The sequence below is a fragment of the Drosophila rhopaloa genome, unplaced genomic scaffold, assembly GCF_018152115.1.
Source record: "Drosophila rhopaloa isolate 14029-0021.01 unplaced genomic scaffold, ASM1815211v1 contig_2, whole genome shotgun sequence".
In the NCBI taxonomy this organism is placed as follows: domain Eukaryota; kingdom Metazoa; phylum Arthropoda; class Insecta; order Diptera; family Drosophilidae; genus Drosophila; species Drosophila rhopaloa.
In genome coordinates this window covers 13568275-13586636 of record NW_025335083.1, presented here as the reverse complement: position 1 = coordinate 13586636, position 18362 = coordinate 13568275, and the positions used below count along the sequence as shown (strand labels likewise).

The window sequence follows — 18362 nt, the reverse complement described above, 5'->3', positions numbered from 1 at the left end:
AACTTATTTTAGAAATTCTCAGGTTTTAACTTTTTGCGCCCGAGAGCGTATGGTTCCAAATATATCTTCAGACAGTGAAAATACTAAGCCGATCGCTTCCTCATGTGAATTAGCTTGTGCTTCCTGAGACAAGTGTAATCATTAAAATACGAATCGCAATAACTACACTTAAGCGGTCTTTCGCCTGTGTGAGTCCGGATGTGTCGCCTAAGATCGGTTGATTGCTTAAATGACTTTGAGCAACAATCACATTTATAAGGTCGTTCACCCGTGTGACTCCTGATGTGCACCTTAAGAGTAGCGAGATGCCCAAAGGACTTTTCGCAATAATTACATTTAAAAGGTCGTTCGCCCGTGTGAACTCTTTGGTGCACCCTAAGACAAACGGAATTCTTAAAAGTCTTTTCGCAATTATTGCATTTGTGCGGTCGTTCCGTCGTATGAGTCTGGATGTGCCTTTGGAGGCAAGCGAGATCTCTGAAACCTTTTTGGCAATGATCACATTTATACGGTCGTTCCCCCGTGTGGATACGGATGTGCACCTTAAATGCATGATGATACTTAAAAGACTTTTGGCACTCATCACATTTAAACGGTTTTTCATCAGTGTGACTCTTAGCATGTACCTTTAAATTAGTCTTAGTCTGAAAAGTCTTATCGCATTGCATGCACTTGAATGATCGTTCGTTCATGTGAACACGGATGTGATCATTAAGAGCAGTATGATTTCTAAAAGACTTTTCACAAAAATTACATTTTAGCGGTCGTTCCCCAGTGTGAATCAAAATGTGTCGCTGAAGATCACCTTTATGCTTAAAAGACTGCGGGCAATGATCACAATTATACGGTCGTTCCCCTGTATGTACACGGATGTGTTCCTTCAAAGCAGATTGATACTTAAAGGACTTTGGGCATTGATCACATTTTAACGCGTTTTCGCCTGTGTGACTTCTAGCATCCACCTTCAAACAACCCTCTTTAGTGTGAACACTGTTATGTTTCTCCAGAATAGATAATTCAGGAAAGGACTTCGCATGCAACGGGACAAGGTCCTCAGAAAAACTCGGATCCGTAATGGACTTCAGGCGATCTTCAGTTGGAGGTGATCGATTTGATGCCGACCAATAGGAACTTGGACATTGATCACACTCAAATGGTGCCTTATTAGTATGAGTCTTGATGTGATTTTTAAGAGTATATTTTTGAGAGAAGGAATTGGAACATTGGGAACAGTTGTTTTCTTTGTGATTACGAACATGCCTATCCGTTTTCGGGCACTTCGGACACTTAACGTTATTATTGGTGGTATCTATATCATCATCGTCACTCTCAATCTTATCTCTTGAACCAAGACCTTCGATTTCTTGATTGTTGAAATCCAATTGATCAATTCCACTGATCGGAATATTACTCACATCCTCCTCTTGAATATCAGATAGATTTATTTCGACGTCTGAAATTTCAATATGTATATCGGATTTATCCTTGGCAAAAACAACTTCCATTGGTTCGTTCACAAGTGGAGTATGGCACTCCTGGATTGACTTGTTTTCGATTAATTCCTCTTCTTCTCTGAGCTCTTTCTTGATTTCGTGACTAGAAAATTGTTTCTCAAGGAAATCCTTCTTGATGGCTTTCACTTCCATCACTTGACATACAAATTTGTGTTCATTCTCGCAAGCATTTTGTGCATCTTGCAGGCAAGTTGGGCATATGGTTTCAGGAAGTGAATCGCCTTTCTTAACTTGATAGCCGGACCACTTAGCAATCATATCCGAGATAGGAACTCCAAATCCCTGCGTCCCTGCGAATATATTGACCATGTTATCGTGGTTCCCCAGGCAAACACGACAAATTTCCTCCATTTTCTGAAAGCGAGTAAGTCGTTCTTTAGTTAACATTTACGAATAGTCAAATAAACATTCTTACTTGTCTATGTTTTTAAACTCAATTTAAATATATAGTTTGTTTACATCCGGAAAATTTTTGCATCTCCAAAGTACACTAATCACCCTGAGAATGCTCCCGTTAACATTACATATGTTTTGCAATCGAACAGCTATCGACTTATCGCGAAATTTCAAAATTTGAGCCGTCCATCCTCACTGATCAACCAAAATTCTGTCATTAAACAGACTTCAGGACTTTAATAGTTTATTTTAATTATTGTTATAATTTTTTTATTATTTATTATTTTTTAGATTTGACTTATTGGATTCATTAGCTTTGTATATTTATATAATAATTATTTTCTGTCTTCTCATAAAAATAATGTCCAAAAGGAGAACACCTTTATTTGTCCATTAAATAAGCTGTGCCGGCGTACTGAATTTCGCCTGCAAATAACCTTTATTAAAGGATGACAATATGAATGAGTGCTTAAAACAACATAAGAAAACAAAAATAATATTTAGCACTTATTGGGATTACATTTAAATTAAATTTTATAAAACATAAAGTATTGAAATTACTTCCGCAAAACTTCTACCTTCAATTTAAATTCTGTTTAGCTTAATCCAGGCGTTTATATACAATAGTTAAATTGTTTAAATTATTTATTGAGATTATTCTATTTGTGTGTACTTTAAAAATATTACAATTAAAATAACATGAGTATAAAAATAAAAAAATTATTAAAATATTTAAACTATCTTAAAGTGAGTTAGAATGTACTTCTTAAGATACGAGTTATTCGGTAGTGTCGCCCATGTGCGTCTGCATGTGTCGGTTGAGTTGGACTTTTTGCTTATAACACATGTGACAGTGGGAACACTTAAACGGATGCTCCCCCGTGTGGGAACGAACATGTACCTTGATAGAAGTTAAATCCTTAAAAGACTTTGGACAATAATCGCATTTATAGGGTCTTTCTCCCGTGTGACACAGGATATGTCGCCTAAGTTCGCTGTTTTGCTTAAAACACTTTTGACAGTACTGACACTTAAATGGTTTTTCGCCTGTGTGAAGACGGATGTGCACCTGAAGAGGGGCCTTAGCTATATAAGACTTTGGACAATATTGACATTTAAACGGTCTTTCCCCCGTGTGAATTCGATTGTGTCGCCCAAGATCTCCTTTTGTCGTAAAACACCTTTGGCATTGTGAACATTTGAACGGCTTAATCGAGGTCTTTTTACGCATCTTAAAAGCAGCTTGATCCCTCGAATGGACCACTGCGTGCGCTCTGTAAGAGGAGAGATCTTTAAAAGCCTTTGGGCAATGTTCACATTTATACGGACGTTCCCCGGTGTGAATACGTATGTGCACCTTAAGTGAAGTGGGATGCTTAAAAGTCTTTGGGCAATGACTACATTTAAGCGGCCGTTCTTCCTTGTGTACTCGGAGGTGATGACTGAGATGTGTAGCACTAGAAAAAAACGTTGAGCAGTGACTACACTTGTATGGCCGTTCCCCAGTGTGAGTCCTTTCGTGTACCGTCAAATAGTTCTTCAATGAAAAAGTCTTGGGGCAATGCAAACACTGGAACGGACGCTCTTTCGTGTGAACCCGAATGTGAATCTTCAGAGCTGAAGGTTTCGAAAAGATCTTTGAACAGTAAGAACAGTTAAGCGATGTTTTTTTCGTGGGAGCTCGGACATCTTCTGGGTGATATTTTACAATGTGTCGATTTAGACTTGCTGCAATTTTATAAGCCAGCGGACAGTGGACACATTTATGCGGTCGCTCCGCCGTGTGTACCTTGGTGTGCATTTGAAGATCCCAACGTCGTGAAAAAGATTTCGGACAGTCAGAACATTTATGAGGTGACTTACCTCGGTGACTAAGAAGGTGCATTTTCAAAGTACATTTGCGTTTAAAGGTCTTTGGACAGTACGGACAACTAAAAGACAGTTTGTCATTGCTAAGATCCCATTCATTATTGTCATTCTCAGTATTTTGATTGGAATCAAGAACTTCAGTTTCTTGAATATGGTAATCTGATTGATCAGTTCTACATACTAATATCTCACTCACTTCATCCTTTTGAATATAGCAATCGGATTGATTAGTTTCACTACCTGAAATCTCATTGAGATCATCCTTATGAATAAAGCAATCGGATTCAACAGTTTTACCAAGAGATATCTCACCGACTTCAATCTCTTGAATACGGAAATCTGAAAGATCTGTTTCACCCACTAACACCTCACTTTCTCCATCCTCTTGAATATTGAAATCTGATTGATTTGTTTCACTAACGGATACCTTAAGGATTTCATCCTCAAATAAGTCTAGTTCTATTGGTACGGTTATCGGTAGGCATTGGAACTGTTGGGTTGTCTTCTCATCATTTGATAATTGTTCAATTATCTCTTCCTTGACTTGAAATTGGCTTGATGTTTCACTTTCACAGTATGATGTTTTGCAGAACTTCTCCTCCGGTAAATCCTTCTCAAGTTTTACTAGTTCTTGTTTAATCTCGTAAGTTTCTTGAATCTTAAATGCATATTGTGCATCTTCCAAGCAAGTGGGGCATATCGTTTCAGGAAGTGAGTCGCCTTTCATAACTTGATAGCCGGACCACTGAGCAATCATATCCGAAATAGGCGCTTCAAAGTATTGTGGACCTCCGAATATATTGACCATGTTATCGTGGTTCCCCAGGCAAACACGACAGATTTCCTCCATTGCTCTGAAAGCGAATAGACCGTACTTTAGTAAACATTTATAAATAATAAAATAACACACATACTCACGATTGTAGGACATTACATTTAACTACAAAATTTGTAAGACTATTTTGGTTGGGGCTACCACGCTTCTAGTGAGTAGTGTGGGATTATTTGGAAGCCCTCGACATCCTGGATCTGGCCATGCAAATTAAGAACATGCATTTTTCCATGAAATTCTTGTCGTTCAAGTTTTTGACTGTAGATAAACAATAAATAGACGATTTCTTGGATTGCTTTATCTCAAAACTGAATAAATCTTTCAAGTACTCTAAACACCCTGTACTGTTAACATCAAGAACATATGTTGTGCTATCGAGTTATTATCGATAAGGGGATGATTCAAAATTTAAGCCGCGACAATTTACTTCACTGGGCCAACATTTTATTTCATAAAATACACTACCAATAATAAAACAAGAAAGGAAAGCTAACTTCGGGCGAAGCCGAAGTTGATATACCCTTGCAGAATACTCTGTAAATTATATTCTCCAAAATTATTCATATGATGCATTCTTAATACTCATAAAAAATCACAACTTTCTTACTTTAAAAACACCAAAGTTATGGCATTTCCAATCGTTCAGTTATATGGCAGCTATAGGATATAGTCGGCCGATCCTTATGAAATTTGGTAGGTCGGATTGATTGGCCAAATATAAAACCCATAGGAAGTCCCAGCTTTCTAACTTTACAAACACCAAAGTTATGGCATTTCCGATCAATCAGTTATATGGCAGCTATAGGATATAGTCGGCCGATCCCGTCCGTTCCGACTTATATACTGCGTGCAAAGGAAATAAGGGTGTGTGCAAAGTTTCAGTTCGATAGCTTTAAAACTGAGAGACTAGTTTGCGTAGAAACAGACAGACGGACAGACAGACGGACAGACAGACGGACAGACGGACAGACGGACAGACGGACAGACGGACAGACGGACATGGCTATATCAACTCAGGAGGTGATCCTGATCAAGAATATATATACTTTATAGGGTCGGAGATGTCTCCTTCACTGCGTTGCACACTTTTGACCAAAATTATAATACCCTCTGCAAGGGTATAAAAAGGAGAAAGGGGGGATAGTTATAACATAGCACTTCCACTTAATAATCAGAATACCAGATGTAATCCATGATTTTGGTGCCAATTATATTTAATCCAAAAGAAAATAAAACACAAAGTTAACGATTTTATTGCATTGAACACTCAACAGCTTAAAGACTTTATTTATTGATCGATATCGATTTATTGCATTTTTCTCAACAATTATCTGCTGCAGTGATATTGTTATGTATGTTCTAGTACAGTTTTTTCATTGTTTTTGGCATTTACCATAATTACCGTTATGTTGTTCATGTTGCAAGGTTGCATTTCTGGCTTACCAACTAATTAATAATTAAAATTGAATTTCGAAAATCTCTGATAACTGTATTTGTTCTTGTTGTCGTGGTTTTTCATTGCTATTTTTGCATTTCTTTCTGAGGTTGTACAGAAACTAAGATACTTTTTCCGCTATTGTGTTTTTGCATTGCTAATTTGTTAACAACAATAGCTGTCGTTTGGCAACTTCTTTGGGTTAAATGCACTTCTCATATTGCTGGGCTTGGATAACTATTGTGAATTAGTATTAATATTTATGTGTTTTTCAGTATTGGATAAGCAACTTTGCATAAACACTCGGATTCGAGTTTGATGTGTAAATATATTTCTCTACATGTATACATCGTATTGTTATTGTTAGTACTGCATTTGCTCGCTTGTTTAGTTAATATATTTATCTATTTAATAGCCTGCATAAACGTTTCTCTTGATGTTTTATTTTTATTTGTTTGTGACACGCAAAACAGTGTTGTAATTACAAAAATATACCTCATGTTGTAGTCGGCTGTTCTCGAAACTTAAGCACTAATAAACCCGAATAAAAGCAATAAGTGGATTATGATTTTATATTTATTTGCTTGTAGTTTTGCAATTTGTAAGTGTCTCATTTTTTTCTCACTTATTACAATACAAAAGGTACGAAAGGCGCGAGAAATTCCGTTGTTTATACGGAATTTACACTAAAAATTGACTTAATTGTGAAGAGCTAACTGAAAGAAAACTGTTTCGATATCCCAAAAAGGAGATTAAAATAAACATTGTTTTCCTTGGATACATTGCTTTTCAGCTTAAACTTAACATGGTATTTCTGGTTGGAGGTGTGTCCTTCTTTACTCATTTTGAAATGCTTATTTTCTACATTGCTGGAAAAAGTTAAGGTGACAGTAGGTTGGTGTTTCTGTTGGTGTCTCATTATATATAGGAAAACTTGACTGAAAAGCTAGTTCGAGTATCTGTAATATACATTTCTCTTAACATTTTTTGGGGGAAGGATCGCGTGAGGGATCTCGATCTTATAGACTAGCTCCGTTACTCGGCGCGGCAGAGCAGCGAGGCGAAGCGGAATAGACGCATCCAGCTGAACAGCTTCGACTCCAGGATATTCTCCTCCGCCGTCGAAGTGGTCATCGAGACCCGCGACGAGTTGGAGGACTTGCTGCTTCTCTTCTGCTGCATAATCCTGGGCGAGCTCATCTTCATTATCGAGTAAGTCGTCTTGGCGGCTTCTGGTTGCACACGCCACAAAAGTGGACGTGGGCTACGGGTCACAAGCGTGGAAAGAACGAAACGCACAGGCTGCAAAGAGAAGGCAGAAATCGAGCGGGGGATTAGTCAAGTGCTATTCAAAGTGGCAAGTCAATAGCTCAGGCCCTCAGGCATCATTCTCTGTCGAGTGGATGCCGTGACATTTGAGCGGCAGTCAGCAAATCCCCGAAATACCCAGCGAAAAGCTGACTTGTTGGGAATCGCAGGATGAAGCTGAATGACGGCCAGTTGATGTGGATGAGACATATATTCAAGAGCCCTTTGGATGAAATCCTGAATGGATTTCCTCACCCAAAAAACTCAACAAACTTTGTGGGGGAATTGCTTATATGGATTATTCGAAATACTACATTAATTTAAAAATGTTAAATAAATAAATAAAATAAATTCTAGTTGAGTAAAACTTGAAATTTGTAAAAATTAGGTTAATATTATTTAAATTATACTGATAAGTATGTATATCTAAGCATTCAATATTAATTTAATCATTTAGTCTTTAATTGGTTCAAATAAAATTATGGCCACTATCACCTTACACCTAATGCTTTTTTTACGGGCTCAATAAATACGACTTTCACTGCTCCCACTTTTAGTAATCCAACACAATCATTTAAACGGTACCCTACAGCAAAACTATTAAGCCGAACTAGTTTTTTGTTTAATAACGGGCTGCTCAGCTCTAATCGTAATGCTCCATTGGCTCCACACACCCAAACCAAAGAGGTACAACACAACACAACACAACCCACCCATCCAAAGCGATGACCTTGCCCATATGCACTGAAGTATATATTTATAAGCGAGTGGTTTGCCCAAAAAGAGGCCCAAATCGAAACGTTGCATGCTCCAGTTTTTCCAGATCTGGCTAAAGCCAGACACCAGAGAGCGTTTCAATGACAAAAAGGCAACGCTTCGTTACGGATAATAGAAGAAAAAACATACAAATCGGCTTGTACATGTCTCTATGTAAACACACACACGAAATGAGAATTGATGTTTGCTTTAATTGGACCAAATCCTGTTTCTGTCCCTGGAAAAAGATTACATACATATATTTTCAAAGAGAAAGATTGTGTGTTCTACGTCATTGATAATTATGCAATGTGCAATCTATTCCCCTCCCACATTTCCTCCCACCGCCTTCTGGCAGCAAATTAATTTCAATTCCCAGTCAAGTTTTTCAATCCCGGCGCTTTTTTGTCTGTGTCAACATCTATGGCGACAGTCCAAAAGTGCAGTCCGCACTCATAAAACATTTCCATATATCAGGCAGCTACAGCGGCGGAGACAATAAAAAAAGCTACGACAGCAGCTTGTCGCGTCCACGCGACACATAAAAATATTGTTTTGTTTTTTCCTTTTGTATTTTGGGGATCGCTTTTCCTTTTAGCTTCTTGATAAATATTTTTCCACTTTGTATGTTTTGTAAGCAATCTTGTCACTGCTGAAAATACGCCTGCGCATTTGCTTGGCTCATTATAATGCTGAGATCATGCAGATAGCCAGGCCACCGAACATTTAGCAGTACAGTGGGTACTGTAGGAAAAATACTACTTAAATTCCAAACTACAAAAATTTATGTTTTTCCATTTTAAAATAATAAGTAGGGTAACATATTTTTGAATTTTATAACCAATTATAAAGCATATGTCGGACTGGCCTAGAAAAATCTAAGAATACTTACACACATAGAACCATAATTTTATTCTAAGCTTTTTAGATAAAACAAGAAAATGTTCAGTACTATATTTAAAAATAGCTCTGAACATTTATGAAGAATGAAAAATTCAAAAGTCTTTAGTGAATACATTATTTCAAGCTTTACTTCTAACTGAAATTCAACAACATAAAAATGGGACGCATTGGTCAATACATTTTCCATAAAAGCAATGATGCCATAGATTTATTTCTGAAAAATTCCACAGTGTCAATAATAAAAGGCGTCCAAGAGTATAAAGTTTTCGGTTTACACATTTCTGCTTATCTCAGTTCACCAGAAACGTACAATTTACCGCCCAGTCCCCCTCTTCAACTTCATTTTCACCTCCGCCTCTGCATGGGTTTCCATTTCTTTGACATAAACATTTCGGGAATGAGAAATATTTTCTGTTTTCATTTTAATCTTTGTGATACTACGAATGCAGCTGCTGTGGTGTCAGTTAGAGAGGGATGGGGCGACTGATCGTGCTGGTGTGGGCGTTTTAAAGCTAACGGGCCAACACGATACTCGCCCACATATATATGGAATCCCAATCCCCCACCCCAAACACCCTCCATCAACGCTTTTTTCTATTTCACAATTCGTGCGACATTTTTGGTACCTTTGGAAGAGTATGAGGATTTTTCAAAAAAAAAATGCCACTTTAAGAAAAAGTATACTTTTAACTTATAAAAATGTTGTGATTATAACCTTAACTTTAATTTTTAAAACCAATAAGAGTTCGTTTATTAAGATGATATTGTACTATATTTCTGCAATCACGTGATTTAATTTTTATAAATTTCTAAATAATGATTATAACTTCCTTATTTTTTTAGTTCTTATTCTAAGCCTTACTACCCAGAATTAACATATTCTTCTTGTGCACACTGCATTGTGTCATGTGCCAACTAATGATTGAACTTTTTTCACCCGACCATCGCTCAATGACTAATATCTCTATCTCTTTTTCCCTTCGATGACGATTTCAAGGCATTTGTTTTATTGGATCCCCCCGTCGTAAGCCACCATCTACCATCCGCTGGCACCGCGGGGCGTATGCGTGATGTTTTTATTGCCGTTAAATTAACCGAATGCCCAGCCGTACTAAAGGGGGAGAGGAGGGGGACATGGAGAAATGGGTGCGAACATGCAATACTTTAGATTTGGTATATCCACGAATATTTGTGGGTTTCGTGCCTGACCCTCGGGTCATGTATTTCAATATCCTGGGCGCCAGCTCTTGTGAAATTTATGAGTGTCGAGTGTTGGAAATCGAATATTTTTGATGACGACGCTGTCTTTTGGATAATTTGTGGCCCATCATTCCGCTCGCTGAAGTTTTATCACCCACGCAGACGACTTGACATATTTCAGGGACTATTATGGCCTAATAACAGCTAATAATACAGGAACACTCGTGATACAGATGCTCGGGTTTCCTAAATATGAAGCATTTTCCTCCTAATTGGTTTTAATTTTATGTCGCCGTTGATGTGTGTGATTTTTTACTTTTTTCTATATTTCTCGCTTGTCACCCGGCTCACATTGACCCACTTGGCGCATGCTGTGCAATACTAGCAGCTAAACAACAGAACAACTGGCAGCAAACGGCAACTGCAGTTTGAGCCTGTGCCAAATTCAATTATCAATTTGTGCCTTTCATGCATTTTCCATTTCGACTCGTTTTCCTCCTGCACTCCTCCCAAAAGTGGCAGTTGGAAAAAGTTGGGGAAGGGCTAGGTATAGTTGGCATTTGGCATTAGGAGAGACAGACAGCTGCGTCTGAAATGCCGTTAAAAAGTCTAGTTAACCTAATTTCGTAAATTAGAGAATTGTGATTGACATTTTTATGGACTGGTTACCAAAGGGAATGTTTCGTTGTTGAGAACTTTTGGTTTAAAGAGTCAGTCAAAAGACAAAAATTTCGACGATTCGCTTTAAAATCTTCGCTTTAAAACAACTTAACCCCTTTTTTCAATATTTACAAAAAACTTGTCTAAAAAGATTTACAGAGTAATACAATTTAATACTTTCTTTAGTGTATTGAGTTTTATAAATATTTTTTTTTCTTTAATTAAAAATATTACTCATTTAACAATTCATATCCATTATTGTTATTTATAGCATTTGGTATCATTGCTGTATAATAAGAGGTTTACAGTTTTTCCAGCTTCCTTCATTTAGTAATGAAACTCTTTTTGACCCATTTTCCATTCACTTATCGTTATTAGAGCCCTGTTACATTTAGCATTTACCTGATAATTTCTAGATACTTCCTGTGAATGAAACTGCTAGCTAACTGCCCCTACTTGTCCCACTAGTTCCATTGTTCTCCTATCGTTATTATTATTGCAGCCACTGTCGCTTACCGCTATCTGCTGTCATGTCACTGACTGTCTCTGGTGGTTTCAATTGCATTTCAAATGAGTGTTTCTCGACTTGCAGTGCGTTCCCTGTGGGGCAAAGAATTGAAACTGGAAAACTAGAGGCTTGACTTGGTGTTGTTATCAAGCGCGTGCCACTTCAGCGCTTCGCTGACTGACACAACCACAACCGCAGATGCCACAGCAAACAGCGACCCACTGCCCCGCCCACCTAAACCCACTGCCCCGCCCACCTAGACCCACTGCCGCCCCTTCTCCCACTTTGACAACCGTCTTCATGAGGCTTCAATATCACTTGCAAATTGACATACATATTACACACAAAATAAAATACAATATTATTATTATTTAAATTTTGGATTTTCGGTAAAGGATTGAAATTATGTGAAATCGTATCTTAATTATAAATTTTCGTACGATCAAGCTTAAAATGATACAACTGATTGCAAAGTTTAAATTAGTCTTGCTTTAAAGGCATTCATTGTATTTATTTTAAAAATAAAATATACTAAAAAAGGCTTGGCTGAACTTATTTCCGAAAGATCGTGACAAAAGTGAGAATCAGAAGTGGTGCTTTGGTTTTTCTTATAACTAATCTTTTTTTACGGTGCACGCAATCGTTATGGATGCTGCTATTGTAAATTTAAAATTGCGACACCGATAGAGAGTTCTAGACTCCAGCGCTAGAGCGTATGATCATTGTAAATAGATAACAATATCTAATTGGGTCAGACAGTTCTTTACGCATATTACGCTTGATTGTAAACCGTTTGATTGATTCAATGAAGCTTAAATAATAGGCTGAAAAACCTTGAGACCTCCCTCAAGTTGTATACGGCATTACATGACAAAATCTTGGACAGATCAGAAAAGCTTCTTTTCATTCGGGCGCGCCGTGATCTCACCAAACTACAAACTAAAAACAACAAACAAATGACATCACATGGTCGCAAGTCAAGTTGGGGACCCGTTCAACTTGAGGCGGCAATTAGAAGGCAATATTCAAGAGATATACATATAAATCATAAATATTAACAACGCACACACACACTCGACGATAATGGGAGTTCAAAGGGGCAAAGATACACACTAGAGAAGATGGGAAAAACCTGAATAAATATTTATAAGAATGCTAATTCCCGATTGCAGTGTCTGCAGTAACCGTAAGTTGAGGAAGCGAGGCTGCGGAGAAAAGTGTAGCCAGCAGATGCATTGTCTTTTGGCCCAGAACCGCAGTCAAGCAGCGCGAGGTTTCGAGTCCGAGGGCTGTGCTTTTTGGGAGGAGAAGGTAAAACCGCAAAAAAGGCGGCAAGTGCCCTAGGTTTTCCCTCCTCATTTTCCCCCAATGATTCCCTGCAACTGCGACATTGTAACAGTCTAGTTAACTTGCAACTTACAAGCGAATGTATCTATGTACAAGTTACTTTACCATGCCCCTCATCCCGGTTGGTTATTTCACTGTCCCTCATCTCTTTTCACCTCCTGTCCTGTGTTGACTGACTTTCGAAACGTGTTGTCATGTAAATTAACCAAAAAAAAAAAATAGAAAAAAAGAAAAACTGCCATGTTGCGGGTTAGTTGAGGAATACGAGCTACATGCAGCTATGCTGCAAGTATCTTTCAGATATACAGAACAAACACACAGGGGAACGACAAGCAGCGGTAGTGGGAGACTGGGCCAGAGAAGAAGCCGCCGCAGCCTGAGAAAGACAAATATAATTGACAATGGAGAACAGCTGGAATGAGATGCAAACATCACAGACAATGCCGTTTAAATGGAAAATTGTTAGACGTCACAGGTCAGCAGAAGAAAAAAACAAAACAGCCTGAAGACCAGCTGTCAGCTGTTCGGGAAATCTTCTGCGTGGAAAACTTAACACTGAACAGCAAAAAATCCTATAGAATGGCAAACAATTAGGTTGGTCACAAGTCTACTTCATAAAATTTCATAATACTCATTTTTCTAAGCTTTTTTAAAAATGAATCAGATTAAAAAACAACTTATTGACAACTGTTGGAATGAATTATGATTAAATTTCAGTTCAAATTTAATGGAAATGTGTGGAAAAGTGTCTAAAGTGGCTGGCTCATTACCCATTGCAAAATCGCACCTTAACACTTTTGTATTCCGCTATTTGGCCTTAGCAAAAAACATTACCCATGCAAACATATACATTTTCAGACCGACCATTACGGTGAATACAAATATTGAAGGGATGCCAATGTGCAACATTCCCAATGGGCAACAATGGCCACTATCACCTTCCTGTTCTTTTGGCACGACTATTACGCATACGCCACGTAGCCAATACAAATGCAAATATTATACCATTATTGCGCATGAAAAGCCAACGCAAACAATAATAAACATCAAGACGAAGGCGAAGGAAAAGCCAATAAACAATAAGACAAATGCGGCCACCCAAAAATAAAGATGAAGAAAGAAAAGAAACTGGGTATCCGAAGTTCAAAGTTGGCCAAAAGAAATTGCGCGGTCAGCTTAGCAGTCGCAGTCGGCGCTGCTCATTAGCTAAAACCAAAGTCCCATTGTGACCAGCTCGTTAACTTGGATGGGGGAAACCGGTCAGGAAAAGGGGGAGTGGAACTGAAGCATGGTTTTATGGCCGAACTAACCTCTTACATAATGATGGGAAAATCTTTATGCTTGCGCCTGATAAGAAATGCGGCTCACATTAAACCACAGCACTGAACCAAGGCGAAATAAAGGGGGAAAAACAGATAGACAGAGCGAGATCATTTTATGGCTCATTAAATGGTTTTAAATAAATTAATGAATTTACAAATAAAGCAACGGCAAATGCCGCAATGAAATTCAAATAAAGGCAACCAAAATCGAAAAAAAAAACAAATTAAATTTAAATGATGAAAATAACAAATTAAATTTCAATTGAAGTAGTCTTCAAGGGCGTACAAATTTATAAACATTAAAGTAAATACTAATGGGCTGTGAAATCAAGAATGTATATACCTTTAGAAAATTAAAAAATACATTTAACGCATTAAGAGTCAAACAAGTATCATTAAAACGATTTTAAAATCATATTAGGCATTCAATTGTATTTGCTTAAAGTAAATACAAATAACACAAATTGATTAAGAAACTGAAAGATTTATGAATACATTTAACCTACAACTTAAAATAAATATCTCTTATATAAATAATTTGAAGAGCACATTTTGAACTTGTTTTCTTTAAAACTTTGTTCTTTCGACATCAAAGTTGGTTGGGCCAAGAATTTTCAATTAAGTCAAAGACCACACACACCATCTTCAAACGTTTGCCCAAACCTACATTGCCCCACTTTCCGATGACTTTAAAACTTTCAGTGCTAACCAAAGAAATTCAATTTCCAATGAGTTTTCTAGCTTAACGTGGGTTTTCCCTCTCAAGTACTTTCCATCGTGGCCAATGCATAATTCAGAACACTTATTCGAGGGGCCACAAAATAAACAAAGATGACGCTGCGAATATTGAAGACCACACACACTCATGCTGCGGAGAAGATTGATAGGGGTGGGTCATCGGGTTTGACCCCAACTTTTTGCATATGAGATCAACCTTTTTGTGACCTTTTTGCTGCAAGCTCAAGCATCAGCCCATCGATTTTCGATTAAATCTAATTGACATGACGGGCCACGCCCACTTCCGTCCTGTCTGCCTGTTTTTCCTGTCAAGCTTGAATTCCTTCTTTTGGCTGCTCATTTCCACTGACCATTTTCAATTTCCATTTGACACGCTTTTGAATTTTCAGCAAGTCCTGCCCTTGTTTTTGCCTGGTTCTTTGCGTAAATTGTTGTACATAATTTATGCCATTCATCGTTGTCGGTTTAATTTTTTTTGGTTGGCGAAATTGTTTTGTAGCTCATTTTAAGCCCCAGACTGATGCCTTGTCATTAATTTCGAGCTAATCTCAATCAGTCAAACGCTGCGGGGAAAATTCACTTGAGTTGTAACCGTGCTAACCATTCCCATCCATAACCCAGCTGTGAACTCTTATCGGGATTTGAGTGACAAGGCTCATTTTGGTTTTTTGGGGGCATTTCCGCTACTGGGAAATTGAATTTTGTAGATAAAATTGGGAAATTAACAATAAAAAGGTTTAATTGGAATTGGTTTAATTAGGTTAGCAAGAGCTTTTTAGTTGGATTTATCATATCCGGACAATCGAAGTAATTACCAACAACTTGAGCATGTGTTTTTAGCGCACAAGAAAAGTATTTTTTTTTTGGAAATGGCTTTAAATATTTAAGGCAATTCGCATAATTAATGAGATAATTGACTTTTCCGAAAAGTGTTATTATTTCATATAAAAATTCTAAAAATATATCAGTAAACAATTACTGAAAATATTTCCAACATTTCATAGTTCACAGAACATTTATCAAAATAGCATACTTTCCAACATTTTTTAAAGCCAAAATGAACAAGAATCATTTTCATTTCCTTTTTATTTTAAGTACTTTTTCCGCATGACAATTCAGAAATTTGTTGATGTACTTTTCAAATAAAAATGCACTTAGTGGGAAGTTGGGGGGGTAGTTAGGTAGTGTTTGCTTTGCTTATCAACACTTCATGTCCCGCCCCCTACTCAATTTTCTGCCCCTCCAGGGAAAACTTCTACATGCTTGTAATCTTTTTTTGTTGTTTTGGTTTCCCTCTATTCGTTTTATTATTTTAAGCGCAAATATTGATTTCCTTCTTTTGTGTTGGCTTCCCCGAGTTTTCCAGTGTTATAAATGCAATACAAACGACAAAAAGTTTGATAAGTTTTTTTTGTGTTTCTGGGGTGGTGGCATGCCCCATATGTTGGTTATAGTTTTGGTTGAGGGACACCAAGTGCACTTAACGATATGATAAGAAATGATCGACCAACAGAGCTGACCCAAATATAGAATGGAATAGCTGATATAGTGTAGATGAGTTATGTACTCGTTATATATTTAGTGGGCAACAGTGAATGCTCAATTAAATGGCCAAGTGTTCAATTGGTGGCATTAAAGTTGGCTCATTACAGTGAATGGGTTCGTGTGCTTCACACGATGAATATTAATCATTAATTTTTATGTCTCTGCCAGCAGGACAAAGCAAATTAATTAAATTATAGCAATTCCTCAACATTTATGCTGTAATTGATGTTGGTGCTCTACCATGTGAACTGGCTGCGGCTCATAACAAAAGGCCACAGCTTATTGGCCTATATAAAATGCCAGTGCCATGCCAAGGCATAAACAAAAGGCAGAAATGATTAATAAACTGAAGCCAAAAAGGGGGCGGTGCAGCTCAGCTGGTGTGTGGAATACAGATGAAGTGACATAATTTAAAAGCTGGAGGTGGGGCCGAAGAAGCCTTTGAGAACTTTTTGTGTGAACTTATTCGTCGCGTACATGGGGCAAAAGTAATCAACTGCCACCAGACAGAAGAACGAACCGATTCTTTATGACAAGAAAAAAGTTTAAAAGGTTCAGTTCGCATGAGAGCCACTTTCAAAGTTCCCAAAGCTTATGTTTAATCAACAGGATGGAAAACTGCGGGCTAACTTTTACTTAAAATGAATCCGCCAATGTCGATGGGGTTCAATTGACAAAGTTAATTTCTTTGAATATACTTTTCGTTGAAATCAGTTATTTAACAAACAACAATTTCTAAAATTTCACTGAAATTTTTCCTATTTATAAATAACTTGTGGAAGAAAATAAACAAAAATTCTAAACATATGATTTTACACAAATACATATGTAGCTGCATATTATATAATAATTGAGAGTAAAAAAAAATATAGCAAATTGTTAAAGAGGAGACTCGAAGTTCTCTAACATATTTAGAATATGCATGTACCTTAAATAATTAATAAATAGGGATTAAGTGTACATAAATACTAACAAAAATATGTACCCACTGAATGAATTTAAAAATAAAGATGACCTAGGAATAGGGTCTCACATCACAAGCATCTCAAAAAACCATTAATTGCGATTTGCTAAAAGTTAATAAAAACAACCTATTAAAAATATTTATTTATATGTTAGCTTGTAGGTATGCGATCATGAACCTATTCATCAATATAATAATGTCTACCCTTATTCAAGCTCAAGTAAATCAATTTCCCATCTTAAGCTTAAATTAAGAGATAGATTTTCCTCTCATGTTGGGGTCCTCTTCATATGCAGATGTCCTTTGCCGATAAAAAAAACGAGACCCTTATAGGATAATCTGGTTTTGGGCAGGAAACACACAAGTCGCAAAGCCTTCGTTCATATCGGAATTTATGCGAAGGAACTCGTGGTGGAAATGGAAATGGGGCAGCCATAAAACCAAATGAAAAACGAGTCGAGATTTACGCTTGAAAGGAAAAACGCAAAAAACTAAAAAAAAATACAAAAAACTTTTAGGTGTGATTACGTAAAATGCGTAAAAAGAACGAAAGAGAAAGGGAGAGTCGTCGATGAGAAAGAGAGAGTCGTAGGAACCACTTGACGCATTTCAAGGACACGTGCAGCCTACGCAAGGACATACGCAGCATAAAAGAGTGGCGCGTTACACAACACTAAATAGTAACGGTAAAAAAAACTTACCGTAATATGCAAGTTGGCAGCTCCTTTTCTGGTGGCTGCCTATTAGATTTTGATCCTTTTTTATTCAGCTAAGTAGGCCTTGGCTGAAATGCTGTCGACAATGGGCAGTAACCAGAACACAGATATTTTTTGATGTTGACAAGCTGCTAACAAATTTTCCGTTCTCAACCAGTCTTGTTGTTTTAAGGGATTTTTTAGCTCGAAAACTTGTACGATTTGTGTTTCCTCCACGGACGTTAAACGCGTAGTACTCGATCGTTGCAACGGTAGAAATAATCGGGAGCCAAGAGATTCCGAACGCCGCGAACTCAGCTGATTGAATGAAAACTGAAAAACGGAAAACTGAGAACAGAAAACAGCAGCA

General features: G+C 37.4%; 3 protein-coding genes across 5 annotated transcripts; all 3 read right to left on the bottom strand.

Moving 5' to 3' along the window:
- Positions 1-30: 30 nt before the first annotated feature.
- Positions 31-2010, bottom strand: LOC108037336 (zinc finger protein 883-like). The gene is made up of 2 exons (XM_017113877.2): positions 1930-2010; positions 31-1868 (listed from the first exon to the last, which is right to left on the bottom strand). The coding sequence occupies exon 2, from the start codon at positions 1863-1865 to the stop codon at positions 84-86; it is 1782 nt and encodes a 593-aa protein (XP_016969366.2). The 5' UTR covers positions 1866-1868; positions 1930-2010; the 3' UTR covers positions 31-83.
- A 400-nt stretch (positions 2011-2410) lies between these two features.
- Positions 2411-5029, bottom strand: LOC108037351 (zinc finger protein 2 homolog). Of its 3 annotated transcripts, none has more exons than XM_017113896.2 (2): positions 4694-5029; positions 2411-4633 (listed from the first exon to the last, which is right to left on the bottom strand). In XM_017113896.2, the coding sequence occupies exons 1-2, from the start codon at positions 4708-4710 to the stop codon at positions 2689-2691; spliced, it is 1962 nt and encodes a 653-aa protein (XP_016969385.2). In that variant the 5' UTR covers positions 4711-5029; the 3' UTR covers positions 2411-2688. The 3 variants fall into 3 exon arrangements, with proteins under 3 accessions (XP_016969385.2, XP_016969387.2, XP_016969386.2); XM_017113898.2 differs by having other exon boundaries at positions 4714-5029; XM_017113897.2 differs by having other exon boundaries at positions 2412-4633; positions 4698-5028.
- Positions 5030-5853: 824 nt separating this feature from the next.
- LOC108037340 lies at positions 5854-18332 on the bottom strand. Its single transcript, XM_017113884.2, has 2 exons — positions 17999-18332; positions 5854-7348 (listed from the first exon to the last, which is right to left on the bottom strand). The coding sequence occupies exon 2, from the start codon at positions 7250-7252 to the stop codon at positions 7082-7084; it is 171 nt and encodes a 56-aa protein (XP_016969373.1). The 5' UTR covers positions 7253-7348; positions 17999-18332; the 3' UTR covers positions 5854-7081.
- Between the last annotated feature and the right edge of the window lie 30 nt (positions 18333-18362).